Raw genomic sequence first — 20,405 nt, 5'->3', positions numbered from 1 at the left:
GCCGCCAGTGTGTGTGTATGTGGTGGATGGTGTTACGCCCCAGTCTAGGGGTGCCAAGGACGCAACATGAATCAGAATAATTGGCCCCATCTTCCCCGTCCCCCAAGTAGCCACAAAACTGGTGACCACGGCCTTTACTCAACAATTGTCCATCACTATAGCAACACAGGAGGAGGAGAAGAAAAGGAGAGGACAAGAAGAGGAGAGAAATAAAGGAGGAGAGAAGATGATGGAAGGAGGTGTTATTGGTCAGCTAACATTTTGGACTAACTGAGCAACTGACTCTTAACTGAGTTCAGGCCTCAACACCCCACCCACCAGACTCCATGTAAATAAACAGTAATTTAAGCATCGTAACACACACTTCATTCAATGTCGACAGAAACTAAATAAAACTATGAAAAGCTGTTTTTGGTCTTCTCTCCACTTTTCCAACCATCACAACTTTATTGTTGGTAGACATAAACACATATTTTACAGATTTACATGTGAAAATATGTTGGCTCTATACACGGTAAAACTACTGTTCATTAAATGGAGTCTGGTTGGTTTAGCGCTAGCTACATCGTAGCTGTTGAAAGGCGTTCAGCTCTCTGCAGACTGGAGACTAAAGTTTACCTGGAATACAGCGGCTAAATCAGACCATTTAGACCAGTTCTTCTTCTCTTCCTCTACCTTTATGTTGTCTCTGTCTGTCTGTCTGTCTGTCTGTCTGTCTCTAGATGGTAGGAAGTCGTTTTGACTGCCTGTCTTCTGAGGTAAGACAATGATTCAGATGAAGATCTTCATTCATCGTTGAGTCTCATTTATTGTCCATTGATAAAGTCATGCCGCCCCCCCCCCCCCCACGGTCATTCAACCTTCTTCATTGAGACCTGGTCAAACCCTATACCCCAACCCCCCCCCACTCTGCTCTGCATTAACCAACATGCTTTATTAGGACATGGTGTAGATATGGACATGTTTCCTGCCATTGGGGGGATGCTGACTGCTCCTGTGGATTCAACCCATCCAGAACCCCGTAGGGTTTGGGGGGGGGGGGGATAGACAGGAAGTGCCGATGTCAAATTTCAATATCAATTTCAATCATCAACCGTTTCATCGGTGAAGTAATCGTAGCTACCGCGTCATCGGTGAAGTCATCGTAGCTACCGCGTCATCGGTGATGTCCTCGTAGCTACCGCGTCATCGGTGAAGTCATCGTAGCTACCGCGTCATCGGTGAAGTCATCATAGCTAGCGCGTCAGCGATGATGTCATTGTAGCTAGCGCATCAGCGGTGATGTCATCGTAGCTACCGCGTCATCGGTGATGTCATTGTAGCTACCGCGTCATCGGTGATGTCATTGTGGGATGGACCCAGACTTTTGACTGGTAGTGAATTTAATTAAAATCTGTTCATTCATAAATTGTGTGTGTGTCTGTGTGTGTCTCTCTCTCTGTGTAGGACTCGGAGGGTGTGGCCATCATGCTGGGCGTGTGCAGTAGTGGTCTCCTGGTCTACAGAGACCGGCTGAGGATCAACAGATTCGCGTGGCCAAAGATCCTGAAGATTTCGTACAAGAGGAACAACTTCTACATCAAGATCCGCCCTGGGGAGGTGGGTCTCTGGGTCTGGGTCTCTGGGTCTGGGTCTCTAAGTCTCTGGGACCTGTCCCTCTGTGTCTGAGTCTGAGTCTCTGGGTCTCTGTGTCTTTCAATCTCTGGGTATCTGAGTCTCTGGGTCTCTGTCCCCATTTGAGTCTCTGTCCCCAGTGTGACCTGTTGAGTCTCTGTCTCCATTTTGAGTCGCTGTCTCAAGTGTAACCAGTCTGAGTCTCTGTCCCCAGTTTGACCAGTTTGAGTCTCTGTCCCCAGTATGACCAGTCTGCGTCTCTGTCCCCAGTTTGACCAGTTTGAGTCTCTGTCCCTAGTTTGACCAGTTTGAGTCCACCATTGGCTTCAAGCTGCTGAACCACCGATCAGCAAAGCGTCTCTGGAAGGTCTGCGTGGAACATCACTCCTTTTTCAGGTCTGTCCTCTTTGAACTAATCATCATCATCATCATCATCATCACCTGACATCACCTGACATCCCGTGACATCATCAGACACAACGGAAAGGAAACAATCTGACAAACTGTTTCTGTCCTCTCTTCTTGTCCGTCTTCACCCGTCTCTCTTTCTATCTCTCTGTCTCCCTGTCCCTCTGTCTGTCTGTCTCCCTTTCCCTCTGTCTGTCTGTCTCCCTGTCTCTCTGTCTGTCTCCGTGTCTCTCTCTGTCTACCTGTCTGTCTCTTTCTGTAACAACCCCCCCCTCCCGCCCATCTGTCTCTCAGGTTGATGTCTCCAGAGGAGACCCCCAAGAAGTTCCTGTCTCTGGGGTCTAAGTTCCGTTACAGCGGTCGGACTCAGATCCAGAGTCGCAGAGCGAGTGCTCAGATTTCCAGACCGGCACCCCAGATCCCCCGGACCATCAGCAGGAGGAACGTCCTAAGCCGGAGCCTGGACGGAGGTACACAAGACCTGTACTCTGTGTCCGTCCCTCAAGATACACCACACCTTGACTCCGTGTCTTCCCTAAAGACACGCCACACCTGGTCTCTGTGTCCATCCCTAAAGATTTAAGAACACCTGGTATCCGTGTCTGTCCGTAAAGATACGAGAACACCTGGTCTCCATGTCCGTCCCTAAAGATACGAGAACACTTGGTCTGCGTCCCCGGCCCCAAAGATATGAGAACACCTGGTCTCCGTCTCCATTCCTAAAGATACAAGAACACCTAGTATCCGTGTCCTTCGAAAAGATACGAGAACACCTGTTCTCCGTGTCCGTCTCTAAAGATGCGAGAACACCTGGTCTCCGTGTCTGTCCCCAAACATACGAGAACACCTGGTCTGCATCTCTGTTCCTAAAGATACGAGAAAACCTGGTATCCGTGTCCGCCCCTAAAGAGACAAGAACACCTGGACTCTGTGTCCGTCCCTAAGTATAGGAGAACACCTGGTATCTGTGTCTGTCTCCAAAGATACGAGAACACCTGGTCTCCGTCTCCTTCCAAAAGATACTAGAACATCTGGTCTCTGTGTCCATCCCTAAAGATAAGAGAACATCTGTTCTCCGTGTGTGTCCGTTCCTAAAGATACGAGAACATCTGGTCTCCGTGTCCGTTCCTAAAGATACAAGAACAACTGGTATCCGTGTCCGTCTCTAAAGAGACAAGAAGACCTGTTCTCCGTGTCCGTCCCTAAAGATACGAGAACACCTGGTCTCCCTCTCCGTCTTTAAAGATACGAGAACACCTGGTCTGCGTCTCTGTTCCTAAAGATACGAGAAAACCTGGTATCCGTGTCCGCCCCTAAAGAACAAGAACACCTGGTCTCCGTGTCCGTCCCTAAATATAAGAGAGCACCTGGTATCCGTGTCTGTCTCCAAAGATACGAGAACACCTGGTCTCCGTCTCCTTCCAAAAGATACTAGAACATCTGGTCTCTGTGTCCATCCCTAAAGATACGAGAACATCTGTTCTCCGTGTCCGTTCCTAAAGATACGAGAACATCTTTTCTCCGTGTCCGTTCCTAAAGATACGAGAACATCTGTTCTCCGTGTCCGTTCCTAAAGATACGAGAACTGGTATCCGTGTCCGTCTCTAAAGAGACAAAAACACCTGTTCTCCGTGTCCGTCCCTAAAGATACAAGAACACCTGGTCTCCCTCTCCGTCTCTAAAGATACGAGAACACCTGGTATCCGTGTCTGTCCCCAAACATACGAGAACATCTGATCTCCGTGTCTGTCCCTAAAGATATAAGAACACCTGGTCTCCGTCCCTAAAGATTTCAGAACATCTGGTCTCCGTGTCCATCCCTAAATATTCAAGAACACCTGGTCTCTTTGTCCGTCCCTAAAGAAATAAGAACACCTGGACTCCGTCCCTAAAGACACAAAAACACCTGGTCTCCGTCCCTAAACATACAAGAACACCTGGTCTCGGTCCCTAAAGATACGAGAACACCTGGTCTAAGTCTTTTGTTTTGGTCCTGACGGTAGGATTACTGGTCCCAGGGGGGTTAGGGTAAACCTGTCCCAGTAGTAGTTCTGCATTGGTTGTTGTTGGTGACCTCAGCTTTTGATTGGTCCTCAGCTCCGATGACCACGCCCAGGTGTTCTCTGATTGGCTCTCCAGCCATCACAGCGTCCCCTAAAGCCAACGGTGCTACTCACACAGGTAGATCCACCTGCAAAACGCTGCTTCCTGATTGGCTGGAGCGGCTCTGCTGCATTCAAACACACCTGCACTCAGCTGTGTTCATTTCCGTCCAATCAGATCCTCCGATTCCGCTTATGTCAGACCTCCATCTCGCCGCCAGGAGCAGTTGGTGATTGGCTCGTTATGGGACGTATCGCTGATGTCACTCCGTTGTTGTAGTAATCCCTCGCATTGTCTTCCTATAAAAACAGAAAATCTTTTTCTTACGTTTTTATTTTATTTTATACGTTTTTTCATCATATGACGTTTTTTCAATTTTTGTCACTTTTTTTTTTTCAATTTCAATTCAATTTTATTTATAGTATCAATTCATAACAAGAGTTATCTCGAGACACTTAACAGATAGAGCCGGTCTAGACCACACTCCAGAATTTACAAGGACCCAACCGTTCTAGTAGTTTCCTCCAGAGCAAGCAACAGGGCGACAGTGGAGAGGAAAAACTTCCCTTTAGGCAGAAACCTCGGACAGACCCAGACCCAGACCTAGACTCAGGCTCTTGGTAGGCGGTGTCTGACGACCGGTTGGGGTTAGAATGAAGAGTGGAAATAAGAGTCACAAAAGAATAGTAGTTTGTAGCGGTTCTTAGTAGTTAGTAGTTCATGCATAGCAGAGCACTCTGTGGCATTACAAGGCACAGCAGGACGTAGCTGGACGTAGCGGGACGTAGCAGGACGTAGCAGGATGTAGCAGGACGTAGCAGGATGTAGCAGGATGTAGCAGGACGTAGCAGGATGTAGCAGGACATAGCAGGATGTAGCAGGAAGTAGCAGGATGTAGAAGGGCACCGCAGAGCATAGCAGGACGTAGCAGGATGTAGCAGGACGTAGCAGGATGAAGCAGGATGTAGAAGGGCACCGCAGAGCATAGCAGGACGTAGAAGGATGTAGCAGGACGTAGCAAGACGTAGCAGGATGTAGCAGGACGTAGCAGGACGTAGCAGGATGTAGCAGGGCACCGCAGAGCATAGCAGGGCATTGCAGAGCGTGTAGCGGGACCAAGGCGACCCTGATTTTGGAGCCTCTCTGATCCGAGGGAACATGCTGGGGAAAAAGAACATAAGGACTCCGGGGAATGACTTCCCAGAGCTAGGTTAGTAACTAGGTTAGTAACTAGGTTAGTAGCTAGGTTAGTAACAAGCATTTCTGGGACATGGATGCACACAAAATTAAAAGATGGAAAGATAGAAAGAGACAAAGATAGAGGAGAGAGGAGCTCAGTGTGTCAAAAGGAAGTCCCCAGCTGTTTAAAACTATTACAGCAAAACCAAGAGAGACAGGGTAAAGAGAGGAGCCTGGTCGGGCTAGAACTCTCCCCAACCGTAAATCTGACAACTATGACGAGAAGCAGGTGGGCCGGGTTAGGCGGACGCTGCAACTCTTCACTCCCTAACAATATTCAATTACATTTTATTTATATAGTGCTAAATCACAACAACAGTTACCTCTTTGACTATAGGCTTTATCAAAGAGGAAAATCTTAAGTCTACTCTTAAATGTGAAGCTGGTGTCTGCCTCCTGGACCCAGACTGGAACCTGGTTCCACAGGAGAGGAGCCTGATAGCTGAACGCTCTGGTCCCTGGACCCAGACTGGAACCTGGTTCCACAGGAGAGGAGCCTGATACCTGAACGCTCTGTCTCCCGTTCTACTTTTAGAGACTCTAGGAACCACCAGTAATCCTGCATTCTGGGAGCGTAGTGCTCTTGTAGGGTTGTAAGGTAATAGGAGCTCTTTAAGATAAGAGGGTGCCTGACCATGAAGAGCTTTGTAGGAGAGAAGAAGGATTTTAAATTCTATTCTGGATTTTACAGGAAGCCAATGCAGAGAAGCTAAAACAGGAGAGATGTGGTCTCTTTTCCTGGTTCCTGTCAGAACACGTGCTGCAGCATTCTGGATCAGCTGAAGAGTCTTTATGGACGTCTTCGAGCAGCCTGATAATAAAGAATTGCAGTAATCCAGCCTAGAAGTAACAAATGCATGGACTAGTTTTTCTGCATCATTTTTAGACAGGATATTCCTGATTTTTGCAACATTACGTAGGTGAAAAAAGGTACACACCTATTCAACATTGATCTTGGTTATCTCCTGTTTGGCGTAACCAGGAGTCATTAACGCCAACGTGAATAACAATCTAGCAGCTAAGCTAAGGTCGCTAACAGCTAAGCTAAAGTACGGTAGCGTTAGCTACCAAGCGTTCAAAATAACTGTTATTTAACGAAAGTCGCTGAAAGATGTAAAGAACTGTGAGTGCTTAGACAGAACTATCAACAACATCAATACATTTTAAATAAGGGCGATGGCACAACTGTTTAATATGCATATAATACTACTACTACTACTACATTTAATACTAATACTACTACATATAATAATACTACTAATGTTTCAAAAACACTTCAATTTGTTTTCAAATACTATCAAATTTAACAAGACGCCCCAAAATTAATGGAAGTAGAGATTCGGATTATATAGAATATATAGATAGAGAGAACTTCCTCTAAGACACCCCTCAGGTCCCCCCCGCTGCCCCCCGAGAGGGCGGGGCTTTCACTGATTTCTACCTCCTCCCCCCTTTTAGAGCCAACTTTACTGGTTTACCTGTGCACTCGGCGGGAGGGAGGTCTGACTCTCTGTTAACATCATTAGCATCATAAGCATCTGATTAGCATCTGATTAGCATCAGATTAGCATCGCAAGCTAACTGATGCCTGCAGGTATCGTGTGGGCGTGGCTTTGTGGTGATCTGAAGGCTGATAGGCTGATGCATGCGCTCTGAGCACTGGGTGGCTGATTGTGCCGTTGCCGTGGTAACAAGCCATGATAAACAAGAGCTCAAACAACCTGACTCTGTGTGTGTGTATGTTTGTGTGTGTGTGTGAGTGTAGATATGGGTTCGGGGCTGTATGGAGCTTCTAAAGCCATCGCGATCAGTAATCTAATCCCCACGGTAACGCCTGAGAGGATGATGGACGAGAGAAAGGCGGAGAAAGGTAATAAAAACACACAATCAGAGGAGAGACAGCTGACGGAGGCTAGGACGCTAATGGACACCTTCCTCCGTCTTCATGTTTCCTGTTTCCTTGTCTCCTGTCTCCTCTCATCTTCATGTCTCCTGTCTCCTCTAATTTCATGTCTCCTGTCTCCTCATGTCTCCTGTCTCCTGTCTCCTCTCTCTTCATGTCTCCTGTCTCCTAGTGGAGGAGGTGCAGCAGGAGGAGGAGAGGAAGGAGGAAGATGAAGAGGAGGAGACCAGAGAGACAGAGATGTCTCAGCAGAGTCCTCCTACTCCTCAGAAGCAGGACACCAAGGTAACAGACACCTCTCTATCTGTCTGTCTCTCTCTCGCTCCTGTCTGTCTCTCTTTCTCCTGGCTGACTTTCTGTATCTCTCTCCTGTCTCCTGTCTGTCTCTCTCTCCTGTCTGTCTCTCTCCTCTGTCCTGTCTGTCCTTGTCCGTCCCTGTCATGTCTGTCTCTCTCCCGTCTGTCTGTCTCCAGACTGAGTTGACTGACACGGCGTTGGACGGGGAGCTGACGCCCACCGAGGTAAAATATCATATAATATATATTATAATATGAAATAACATATATATAATACTATATAACATAATGTTTATTATAATATGATATAACATATATATAATAATATATTATATGATATAACATATATAACTAGAAAATATTTGTTGTCAGTGTGCCTGCTACATGGTGCTCAGCCACATACACACACATTGGAAACATCAGTAAGGAGTCATTTGGTCAAGATGGGCTCCAGGGAACAGTGTCATGATAGGAGTGTGTGTCTGTGTGTGTCTGTGTGGGTCTGTGTGTATGTCTAAGTGTGTGTGTGTCTGTGTGTGTGTGTGTGTGTGTTTGTGTGGGTCTGTGTGTGTGTCTAAGTGTGTGTGTGTCTGTGTGTGTGTGTGTGTGTCTGTGTCTGTGTGTGTCAGATTGTGTCTGTGTGTCTGAGTGTGTGTCTGTGTGTGTCAGAGTGTGTCTGTGTGTGTCTGTGTGTGTGTGTGTGTCTGTATATGTATGTGTGTGTGTGTGTGTGTGTGTGTGTGTGTCTGTGTGGGTCTGTGTGTGTGTCTAAGTGTTTGTGTGTGTGTGTGTGTGTGTGTCTGTGTCTGTGTGTGTCAGAGTGTGTCTGTGTGTCTAAGTGTGTGTCTGTGTGTGTCAGAGTGTGTCTGTGTGTGTCTGTGTCTGTATATGTGTGTTTGTCTGTGTGTCTAAGTGTGTGTGTGTCAGAACATGTTACTAAGCTGATTTCCTTAGAGAAGGATCTAGATATTCATTTTCAATGTTTTGTATTAGCAGTTGGTTCCCCTAGCGGGAAAATCTGAGACGGTTGATTTAGCGAGGTTGAGCGATTTCCCAAAAATTTCCCATTCAAGTCTATGAGAAGATTTTTGCCGTTTTTTGCTGATTTTGGTAAAACTACGCGGCAAATCTCTTACAAAAGTCGTAGCACACCATTCCTGATCATTACCCACGGTTTGATGTAATGTGTTTGCGCGTGTGGGCAACGCTTCAGGACTAGGAGTGGGACAAAAATGTGGCGGAAGATGAAGAAACACAACTAGAAATTTCCGCAGAAAATTTATCAGTGCGCTATTGGGTGGGAGAGAGAGCAGATTGTTTGTTTCAGAGAATTGTGCTGCAACCCCTCCCTTATTAGTTTTCAATGTCTTCGCTTGGCAGTTGGTTTCCCCAATGTGAACACGTTAAGTCTGACGGACTCCATAGTTACATGTCTGCGATTGGCACAAGATTTCCTACATTTTGACCAAAAATTATGTCTGAAGAGTTAAAACTGGCAACACATTCTAACAGACGGATGCTAACAGACAGATGCTAACAGACGGATGCTAACAGATTCTAACAGACGAATGCTAACAGACAGATGCTAACAGACCGATGCTAACAGACGGATGCTAACAGACAGATGCTAACAGACAGATGCTAACAGAAAGATGCTAACAGACGGATGCTAACAGACATTTGTTATCAGATGCTAACAGACGATGCTAACAGACAGATGCTAACAGACGGATACTAACAGACAGGTGTTAACATGCCAACAGACATATGCTAACAGACAGATGCTTACAGACAGATGCTAAAAGACAGATGCTAACAGACGGATGCTAACAGACGGATGCTAACAGACAGATGCTACCAGAAAGATGCTAACAGACAGGTGCTATTGCAGCACTCAGCACACTGAATAATCTCTCTGTCTTTCTCTCTGTCTTTCTGTCTGTCTGTCTCTCTACCTGTCTGTCTCTCTACCAGTCTGATCAGGATGAAGACTTGAAAACTCAGGTGAGTTCCTATATTAATAAAGATAATAACAGAATATTAATGACGATAATAGAACCGGTGGTTCTGGTTCCAATCACACTAACCCGGTGGTTCTGGTTCCACTACTGACCCGGTGGTTCTGGTTCCACTCTCACTGACCCGGTGATTGTGGTTCCACTCCAGACCAGGTGGTTGTGGTTCCACTAACACTGACCTAGTGGTTCTGGTTTCACTCCTGACCCTGTCTCTGCAGGAGACGCTGGGCAGTCCCGAGGACCCAACGCCCCAGAGCTCCATCAGCGCTCTCAGACGCTCCTTCCTGGAAGACGCAGGAGGCGGGGGGGGGGTGACGGAGTGGGACAGACGTCTCGCCGCCTCGCCGCTACGACGGCTCGACGACTCGCCGATGATCGAACCGCTGGAACCAGACCAGGTGAGACAGACATTTCTTTTAACCAATCACAACGGTCCTGGGTGGTGATGGCCGGGGCTAAGCTTCAGATGCAGCGATGGGCTGTGAGTAGTCTCAGGAAGGAACTTGTTCTGGTGGAACATCCTCCCCCCCCTCCGCTAAAGAAAACTCCCCATGCAATATTAAATAAAGATATCAGTTTACATTTATAACGTCCCAGTTGGAGAGATGATCTAACATATTCATTATATAAGGTCCCAGTTATAGATGATCTAACATATTCTTTATATAACGTCCCAGTTAGAGATGATCTAACATATTCTTTATATAACGTCCCAGTTAGAGATGATCTAACATATTCTTTATATAACGTCCCAGTTAGACAGACGATCTAGGGTTGGAGGTTGGAGGTTGTTGTTGTTTCCTGAACAGAAACAGACGGTGTCAGAGTTTAGAACCACAAGGATCATCAGCTGAGCTGTGATTGCTTGGTTGACCCACCAATGTGTGATGGATGTTGCTCACCTTCAGGAGGGCGGGATCACAAACAGGGCTCCTCCTCCTCAGCCAATGACAGAGAAGAACTATGCTGTGGGGCGGAGCTACGACACCGCCTCTGGAAAGGTCATCACCGTGATGATTGCAGATAACCTGCAGCAGCGCGTCATCCCTCTGTCCACCGCTGATGATGTCATCACCAGGGGACCGCTGATCACAATCCAGGAGGTGAAGACGCCCACCTCACCGTTGGAGCCGCCGCCCGGCACCTGGGGCGTCAGCGGTGACGTCATTGGCGGGGGAGGAGCCTCCAGGAGTGTCAGCGGTGACGTCATTGGTGGGGGAGGAGCCTCCCTTCCTCCTAAACTTGCTCTGGATGAGCTGAGGCTAAGCCCCACCCCCTCAGCAGGTCACCTGACTGGCAGGAAGTCGCCCGTCTCACCCCAAGTGGTATGATTGGCTGGTTGGTGGTCGGCATGAAAAAGAGGCTCTGCAGCTACACGCTAACCCGCACAGACAGACAGACAGACAGGCAGTCAGGCAGGCAGACGGACAGACAGACAGACAGACAGCTTCTAGCAGTGGCTTTGTGGAGCTGCAGTGTTCAAATGGAACTCCCAGAAGCCATTTTGTTTCTGCTTCTGTGTTGATCAAAATGGCTGACAGCGAGCAGATCGTCTTCATGTGTTCTGGTTTCCTTCTGTTGGTTTGCTTTATATACCGAGAGCTCATCACTGGGCTTTGATTGGCTGTTGGGGGGGGGCTCCTCATTTTCAGATTCTGGGTTTTGACCTGGAGAAAAACCAGACAGACTACGTAAGATCCTGGTGATTACTAACAGACTTGCTGCTTCACGCCCATTTGGCCACGCCCCAACTCCTGGTCACGCCCCATTGGTCAAGCCCCTGCATGGCTGTCAGTTTCTGCTAATATTTAAACACTTCTATTTCACAACATCCCTTTAATTGCTGCAAAAAATATCTGAAATGTGGCTCAAAGGTCTGAAGTTTCTGTCATTGTAACCTGTGTTGTTGTGTGTCTCTGTGCGTGTGTGTTTCTATGTATGCGCGTGCATGTCTGTATGTGAGTGTGTGTGTGTCTGTATGTGTGTCTGTGTGTGTGCGCATGAGTGTCTGTATGTATGTCTGTGTGTATCTGTGTGTCTATGTGTGTGTTTCTGTGTAGCCTAAACCCACATTTGATGAGATGTCTCCTGAGTTGACTGCTCTGCTGAACTCGGCCAGAGAACAACAGACCATCAGAGAACTCAACCTGCTGAAGGTAGTGCTCTCTCTCTCTCTCTCTCTCTCTCTCTCTCTCGTCACTGAGCCGTAGCCCCGCCCACTCACACAATTGATTGGTTTTCTTTCCACTTTGTTTCAGACGTCGGAGACGGAGACGCTCTTCCTGTTGACGGAGCCATGTGACCCTGACCAGGTAGAAACAGGAAGTCTAGTGTTCCCGCCGCCCGTTAACCCCCCACCCCCCCCACCAGGGATCTGCATGACTCATGCTGATGCTAACAGTGCAGGCTGTGCAGATGACGCTAGCGATAGCGATAATGCTAGCGATGATGCTAGCAATGATGCTAGCGTTGATGCTAGTGATGATGCTAGCGATGCTAGCGAAGATGCTATCAGCGTGTTAGCGCAGGCAGCGGTAGAAGATTCCGTGGAGGCTGCCATCAGACAGGCTATTGATATTAATGCTAACTCTGCAGTTAGCCGCAGTGGGGCTAATAGCTGCACCCGGAGCCGCTCTATTCTGGGTTTCCATGACAACCAGAGCTCCAGCGAGGAGGGTGAGGGGGGGTGGAGCTTTGGGGAGAACTCCCCCCCGCCTTCTCTGCCCCGTCCCACCTCCCAGTGCTCGGCCAATCAGAGACGGCCATCCGACCACAGCGATGATGATTCAGAACCTCTGCCGGAGGTAACAGCGCCCCAAACTGCCCCAAATCATCTGTATAAACTGCCCCTGACCTGCCTCCAATGCTCCAGATAAACTGCCCCTAACCTGCCACTAACCCCGCAGATGAACTGCCCCAAACCCTCCAGATAAACTGCACCTTACCCTCCAGATAAACTGCACCTTACCCTCCAGATAAACTGCACCTGACCTGCCCCTAATCCTGTAGATAAACTGCCCTGCCATAAGATGTATTTATATTCATAGAACTTATGCCATGGTAACATGACAGAACTATACATTATTTAACGGTTTCATTTCTTAGAATGTAGCCTAGCAACCAAGCCTAAATATTGGAGAAAAATATGGAATCTACTCGTGAATAAACACATTTGTCTGTTGTGTGTGTTTGAGCTGGGGTGAGAAAGAGAGAGGGACCTCTGCAGACACACTATGGTGTAATGTAAGAATCAGAGATCTCTCTAGTGAGAGAGGGATGGCTGCGGACAGAACATGGTGTCTCTAGGGAGAGAGGGACGGCTGCAGACAGACCAGGGTGTCTATAGCGAGAGAGGGACGGCTACAGACAGACCAGGGTGTCTATAGCGAGAGAGGGACGGCTGCAGACAGACCAGGGTGTCTATAGCGAGAGAGGGACAGCTGCAGACAGACCAGGGTGTAATGTAAGAATCAGAGCTAATCAAGATGTAGCGTAGAGCTGATAAAAGTGTAACATGTCCCTGTGTCTCTGTCAGGACGTCCCGGTGATGAGGAAGACACTTACCTACGAAGCTCCCGGGGTAAGCGCTTCACATTTTCATATTTAATACAAAGAAAGGAGAAAGAAGGAGTACACGTTGCATTAACAGCTGAGGGAGATATGCCTTCTTATATAAAGGCTCATTATCGTACTCATTAGTACTACTAACAGACAGATGTTGTGTATTAGTACTGCTAAAAGACAGATGTTGTGGATTAGTACTACTAACAGACAGATGTGTTGCAGGCGGTCTCTGATGCTCCGGCAGGTTTGCTGCTCAGTTCTCAGACCTTCACGGCAGAAACCTCCAACACCACGACCACCACGCACATCACCAAGGTAACATGCTAGGCTAACCGGCTAGCATGCTTACAGGCTAACATGCTAACAGACTGACATTCTAACATGGATTTGTCTCTCTCTCTCTCCGCAGACAGTGAAAGGAGGAATTTCAGAAACCAGAATCGAGAAAAGAATCGTGATTTCTGGAGACACAGAAATAGACCATGACCAGGTGAATTCATTATTAACAATAGACAGATTTATACATGCTCAGATTAACCTGAGACAAATTTATACATGCTCAGATGAACACAACAGATTTATACATGCTCAGATTAACACATAACAGATGTATACATGCTCAGATTAACCTGAAAGACATAAGCAGGGCTACACCAAATATTCACAGAACTTTATGCAGATGGGACAGGTGCACGTTTTCTGCAGGCAGGTTTTAGGGGTCCTCCTAGAAAATGTGTTTTAAAATTTTTTAGTGTGATTTCACATCATTTTGGACTGTACCATATCTGAGTCTCCAACGTTGGACAAGCTACAGCAGATAATAAATACCTCCGGAAGCTTGAAGCTGTGTTAAGAAGACCGACTACAGTCATGTGATCATTTACTCTGTTCTGATGCTAAATTGATTTGATCGCACCCTAAAATAAAACAACGTTCTTGAGGACAACATGAAGACAACATGAAGACAACCTGAAGGTTAAAATGCAGAAATAGAAACAGGAAGCATCAAACTTCCCATAGACATGAACAGAGAACCCAACACTCACCTGAAATCCTTTACACACCTGGAATCCTTCACTCACCTGGAACCCTTCACTCACCTGGAACCAGACACATCTGGAATCCTTTACTCACCTGGAACCTTCTATAGATTTTAATAGAATCAGATCAACAACAACGTAAAGGTGCTCAGCGTTGGGCTGAAGTTGCAGGAGCAGGAAGTGTGAGTCACCACCAGGTGGAGTCATCACCAGGTGGAGTCATCACCAGGTGTGAATAATTACCAGGTCTGGTTCACCACCAGGTGTGAAACCAGTTGCAGACATTCAGCGATCAGGGTCAACCCCCCGCAGCGGTCGCCTTAACCTTCTTCCCTCAATTACCACACCCTATGGGGCGGCTGTGGCTCAGTGGTAGAGCGGTTCCCTGCCAATTGGAAGGTTGGTGGTTCGATCCCCGCCCCTGCAGTCATTGTCGAAGTGTCCTTGGGCAAGACACTGAACCCCGAGTTGCCCCCGTTGCTGCGCATCGGAGTGTGAATGTGTGTGAGTGTGTATCTGATGAGCAGGTGGCACCTTGTACGGCAGCCCCAGCCACTGTGTGTGAATGTGTGTGAATGGTGAATGTTCCCTGTAGATGTTAAAGCGCTTTGAGCAGTCGTTAAGACTGGAAAAGCGCTATATAAATACAGCACATTTACATTTACATTTACACCCACTGCACCAGGCCACTCCCCCTAAAGGTTGACTGTCATCATAACAACTGGAGTGTTGCATTCGTCACAGCTGTGATGACGATGTAGACCTAGAGATGTCATTGTTCTTGTTGTGGTGAGTGAGGGACGGAGGACCCAAAAGAAGAGGAGAGCAGGGAGGAGGGAGCTTCAACAATGGCTTTATTCAACAGTCCAACAAACACAGGGAACAGAAGGTGAAATCAAAAAATCAAAAAACAAGCACAGGGGAAGGCAAGACTAAAACAGGGTGAACTACACAGGGGAATGTCAGGGACAAGGCAGGAACGAAGACACGACCACATCAATGAGACATAAGAATCTGGCAAGAGACAAAGGGAACACTGGGGTTAAATACATGAGGTAACGCGGTAACAGGGAACAGGTGAGACATCAGGTGAACCACATTAGGGCGGGGCATGACAATCAGACAAACCAACGTAAAGCTAGACTAGACTAGACACGACAGGAAACCATTCTACCAAAATAAAACAGGAAACAGAACAAACAGACACTCAGGAACACAAGACAGAATCAAACAACACAAGACCGAGGAGAGGCTAAGACAAAAAATACAAGGAGGCCAAACAGGAGAAAATAAAGCCAAGCAACCCCCAAACCATAACAGTTCTAGCCCAGACCAGTGTGAGCTCCGAACTACAGGTCCCGCCCATATGCCTAACCCCGCCCTAGGTCTAACCCCACCCCGGCTCCAACCCCACACCTGGCTCTTACCCTATCTCTCTGTGTCTTACCCCGCTCCTGGCTCTAACTCCGCCTCTCTGGGTATAACCCCACCCCCTGACTCTAATCCCACCCCTTTGGGTGATTGTGTCCAGGCCTTGGCGGCGGCTCTCAGTGAGGCGCGGCGGCAGCATCCGGAGCTCTCGGTCACACGAGTCGTCGTCCATAAAGAAACCGAAGTGTCTCCTGATCATGTGATTGATTAGTGACATCACAGGTAACAGGTGTCCCGTGCTGCATGCTGATTGGCTGGCTTGTGCATGAGGTCATGACATTGACACATATAATGATAAATATTATTAATTTAATACTTAACCTTCTAAAGCCCACAAAGTGTCTTTTTAACCACGGGGACGAAACAGAAAAAATTCTGGGAAAATGTGTGGGAGGAGCCCCTTAGCATTTTGGGTATTTATTTATGATACATTTGACTTAATGATCGGATTAGAGAGCCTTTTTATCATTCATTGAACATTAAGACCATTAATGCTATACTAACACGCTATGCTAACACGCTCTGCTAACATGCTATGTTAGCATGATGTCCCTTGCTGTCCGCCTGTATGCATTGAAATTGAGCTATGCTGATTTGGTTTAATTTCATCAATAATTCAGTTAATGTAATTATAACGTAACCATGGAGACGTGGAAGCATCGTAATTTCCCACGCTGACAGTAGTAGTATGTTTAACAGCTCCGTGTCGGCTCCGTGCCGGCCCCGTGCCGGCTATGTGTCTGCCCCGTGTCGGCTATGTGTCTGCCCCGTGTCGGCTCTGTTCCGGCTCCGTGCCGGCTATGTGCCTGCCCCGTGTCGGCTCTGTTCCGGCTCCGTGCCGGCTATGTGCCTGCCCCGTGTCGGCTCTGTTCCGGCTCCGTGCCGGCTATGTGTCTGCCCCGTGACGGCTCCATGCCGGCCCCGCGCCGGCTGTGTCGGCTCTGTGCCGGCTCTTAACATTTGCTGAGTTGATGGCTTTATTTTTGTGACTGCGGAATATCTTTTAGCAACAAACTGAATTTATTTCCTGTTTCCTCATTGGCTTTATTTTAATTTCTTTGTTGAAATGTTTTTGACTTTCATTCCTGTGGAGTTGTTGTTGTAATGATGGTTAAATCGGCCTTTTGCTGTTTATGAATTGTTCACTTCAGTAAAGGATCAAATGGGTAGGCTTCAGGTTACCGTGACTACCGTACGTTACCGTGACTTTACCATCGCTACCGTACGTTAATAAACCAGTTTTAAGGAAGGAGGATTTCAGTCTGAGACCCTCTGAGCTGCTTCATCTCTAGTTCTGTCTCTCTTCAGGACTGAGCCCAGGACAACCTGCTGCATTCTGGGAGATGTAGTCCAGACATCAGCCAACTGTTGATAGAGGTTTCGGCGACACCCAGTGGACAATAAAGGAACGGAAGATTTACACACACACACACACACACACACACACAGAAACAAACACACACACAGCTACACACACCGACACACACACACACACACACACACACACAGACAAACACCTGTATGGTGTATCAGGACCTACCAAACTTCACCTGCTGCTTCTTTAACTTCCTCTTTAAACAAGCCCCCCCTCCACACACACACACATACACTTACACAGCTGCCATCTGATTGGTTGTAGGTATATTTAACCCTGACTGTGGGACAGCAGCTTTACTTAATCGGCTTCTTTTTTTATTTTAGAGACATTAACGACCAGTTTGTTTATTGTTTAATTTAATGACCGACTGCAATTCCTTATTTAATTAGTTTCTGTGAATAACAAGCGGCCCAGACAGCTTCCTTGAGGAACTCCACACAAAGCGAATAACAAGGGGCCCAGACAACTTCCCTGAGGAACTCCACAGCTGATTGGCTGCTGGGTTTTACATCAGAGGCACTGAAGAACACTTCCTGTTTTCTGTCTGAAATGTAAATCAGCATGAATGCTAGCACTGTAACCGCTCACTGTATAGCAGCGAAAAATCTGTATTTACCCACAATGCAATAGTAATTTGCCATTACAATAGAAACCTTTGTTTTGAATTGTTTTATTCACCTGTTGATGTGTAATTCATTATTTGTGTCTTAAATGTCTATTTATTTATTTATTGTTGTGTGAATGTACTCCCAAATTGACCACGCCCCTGGTAGCCAACCTTGGTAACCACGCCCCTGGTGGCCCACCATGTGACGAACACCAGTAGACACGCCCCTATAACCACGCCCACTTGTAGCCACGTTCACAGAACGTGTTTTCCTACAGGAAGTTATGGCGGTTTTACACTGCGTGGTATCTACTCGACTCGCCTCGACTCTACTCGGCTTTTTTGCTCTTCCATTACGAAAAAAACGTCCCTGGGGCCTGCTACCAGGTACTCTTTTAGTACTACCTCAGTCGAGGTTCCAAGCGAGATGAGGCGAGCCCAAAAGGTGACGTGGAAACCTGCAGACTGCTGGTTGGTCGGATCACTGCGTTTTTACTAAACAACAGTGCAGAGAGTGTGTCCGAAACAAATGGACATTTAAAAAATAAATCTAGCCAGACACCGACAGATTATCTACTCTCTGCACTATTCTCACTTTTCAATTGTTCAATATTAAGGGTTGTTAAGGGCTTCATGTCATTTCCAATATTGCACACTGTTATTTTAAAAAAACAAGACAAGTTATCAAAGAAAAGTTTTTATTTAGCTTTTCAAGTAGCGCATCAAACCCTCCGGTACACCCCGGTCTTCTTCCTCTGCATCCCGTGACAGTGTCCCCCCCCCGGCTCTGCTGGCCCAGATGCATCCCAGTCGTTGTCATAAGTCTCTCCATGACTCTCATAAAGATTATACGAAGCCCAGCAGGTCACAACCGGAGATCTCACCGGTCGGACGTCGCCCACCAGACGGTCTGCGGCGGCGGTTTTGCAGAGCGTGAATGCTCTGAAACACAAACAGCACACATGTTGGTGTGTAATCATGGTTGCTAAAGTTCATGTACTTTATATAGCGTATAGTAAATAATGACCGGGGCCCCTAACACATGCAAATGTTAGCTAACGTTACCAGGAAACGTAACTTACCCTTTTGTGTCGGCGAACAACAGTCATGTCGACGTCTGAACTCCGGACGAATTCCCAAACTCCAGTTTTTTTTTTAGCGGTGATTTTTGTTGCTTCCTTCAGCTTCTTTTGAAACAAAACATTCCTTCTGGCTTTGACAATTAGCCGACGTGCTGTTGTGAGTTGCGTTGAAAATAACATCATCACGTGTAGCTATGGTGACCAGCCACGCTGAGGCGTTGCTCATTTTGCAATAGAATACAGACGTAGCATGCGTCGAGTCGAGTAGAGGCGAGTCAAGGCGAGTCGAGTCGAGCTGATACCAGCAGTGGAAAAACGCCATTAGAGAGAAAACAGCATCAAGGAGTGTGTGTGTGTGTGTGTGTGTAGCTGCTGAAGGACCCCTGAAGTCCCCCCCCCCCCCATCATCTTTTATTTTCTTCATGATATAAACTTTAATCACTAAACTAAATAAAATGATTAGTAACGACTCGTCTTCCTGTCCCGATGTTTTAAGATTTAGATCAAATATCTGACTTTTTCTTAAATATTCACTGTTTTTGGAAACGTTTCCCACTTTTAGAACACATTGCTCACTCCTAATTATTTATTATAAGATATAATTATTATTATTATTATTATTACCGTATTTTATTCCTTTAATGGATGTGAAAGAAAGAGTGAATCAAAGTGTTTTCAGATGAGATTTAATGATATAAATGAATTGGAGGAACTACAGACTTTCATCAAACTGGAGGACCAATCAGAGGCCAGCTGGCCGTTGCCTGTCAAATGGGCAGGAGTTGGGAGTGATGCCCGACAGGAAGTGGGCGGAGCTTAGGTCCAGAGCGTCAGACAGGTGAGACTTAACGAGCTGCAGGTTCCTCAGGCATCCACTGAACCTCTGGGTGGTAGACAGACAGTTCTGTCTAACCCCCACTGCAGAGAGACAGAAAGGCAGGGAGACAGGTCAGACAGACAGGGAGACAGGTAGGAGAGACAGACAAGTAGGGAGACAGGCAGGTGGTGTCTCACCTGGGAAGCCCCCCACGTAGACGGGGTTCCTGGTCTCGGCAGAGGTGGATTGTGGGTAGGGATTGGGGGAGGAGAAGCCCCGCCCATCGACGCTGAGACTTAGGCTGTGCTTGGTCTTCCTGGCGAGGAGGCGGTGCCAGCGCCCGTCACACAGCAACGGACCAATAGAACGTACCGATACCCGGCCGGCGCCGTTATTCACGTTAAACACCACCTGACACACACACACACACGCAGACGCACAGACACAGACACAGACACATTGGTAACAGCTGATTTGAGCTAAGTTTACGCTGCTGTTGGACATGTCCTGCAAAGAGGACAAGACGCCTCCATGGAACAATCTCATGATAGGTGTGTTTGTGTGTGTGTCAGAACTTGTTGCTATGTTGATTTCCTCAGAGATGAATCCAGATATGTTATTTCAACGCTTTCTATCGACAGTTGGTGCGAACAGTGACAAAGGTTTACGTCTGATAGTTTCCATAGTTACATGTCTTCGACCGGCACAATAATTCTTACATTTTGACCAATAATGATGCCGGAAGAGTAAAAACTGGAGGTATTGTATTAAAAAATCAGAGAATCGTACTGCAGCCCCCCCTCCTCTCTAACTCTCACCATCCACCACATACACACACACTGGCAGCCCCCCCTCTATATGCTCCTCTCTAACTCTCACCATCCACCACATACACACACACTGGC

The 20,405-nt window shown here is 47.2% G+C and overlaps 1 protein-coding gene across 4 annotated transcripts; it reads left to right on the top strand.

Moving 5' to 3' along the window:
• Positions 1–1,427: 1,427 nt before the first annotated feature.
• Positions 1,428–17,879, top strand: LOC117939941 (band 4.1-like protein 3). Of its 4 annotated transcripts, XM_034865338.1 has the most exons (17): positions 1,428–1,599; positions 1,913–2,010; positions 2,317–2,492; positions 4,120–4,203; positions 7,130–7,234; positions 7,440–7,552; positions 7,741–7,788; positions 9,538–9,567; positions 9,800–9,979; positions 10,490–10,906; positions 11,642–11,737; positions 11,840–11,893; positions 13,117–13,161; positions 13,368–13,460; positions 13,555–13,635; positions 15,717–15,838; positions 16,925–17,879. In XM_034865338.1, exons 1-16 carry the CDS (start codon positions 1,468–1,470, stop codon positions 15,825–15,827), a joined length of 1,863 nt encoding a protein of 620 aa, XP_034721229.1. In that variant the 5' UTR covers positions 1,428–1,467; the 3' UTR covers positions 15,828–15,838; positions 16,925–17,879. The 4 variants fall into 4 exon arrangements, with proteins under 4 accessions (XP_034721229.1, XP_034721230.1, XP_034721232.1 ...); XM_034865339.1 differs by lacking the exon at positions 4,120–4,203; XM_034865341.1 differs by lacking the exon at positions 10,490–10,906.
• The last annotated feature ends 2,526 nt before the right edge of the window (positions 17,880–20,405 follow it).

The sequence above is a fragment of the Etheostoma cragini genome, unplaced genomic scaffold (assembly GCF_013103735.1).
Source record: "Etheostoma cragini isolate CJK2018 unplaced genomic scaffold, CSU_Ecrag_1.0 ScbMSFa_1485, whole genome shotgun sequence".
NCBI classification, from domain to species: Eukaryota; Metazoa; Chordata; class Actinopteri; order Perciformes; family Percidae; genus Etheostoma; species Etheostoma cragini.
Note: the sequence above shows the minus strand (reverse complement) of the source record. Positions and strands in the feature narration are given on the sequence as shown.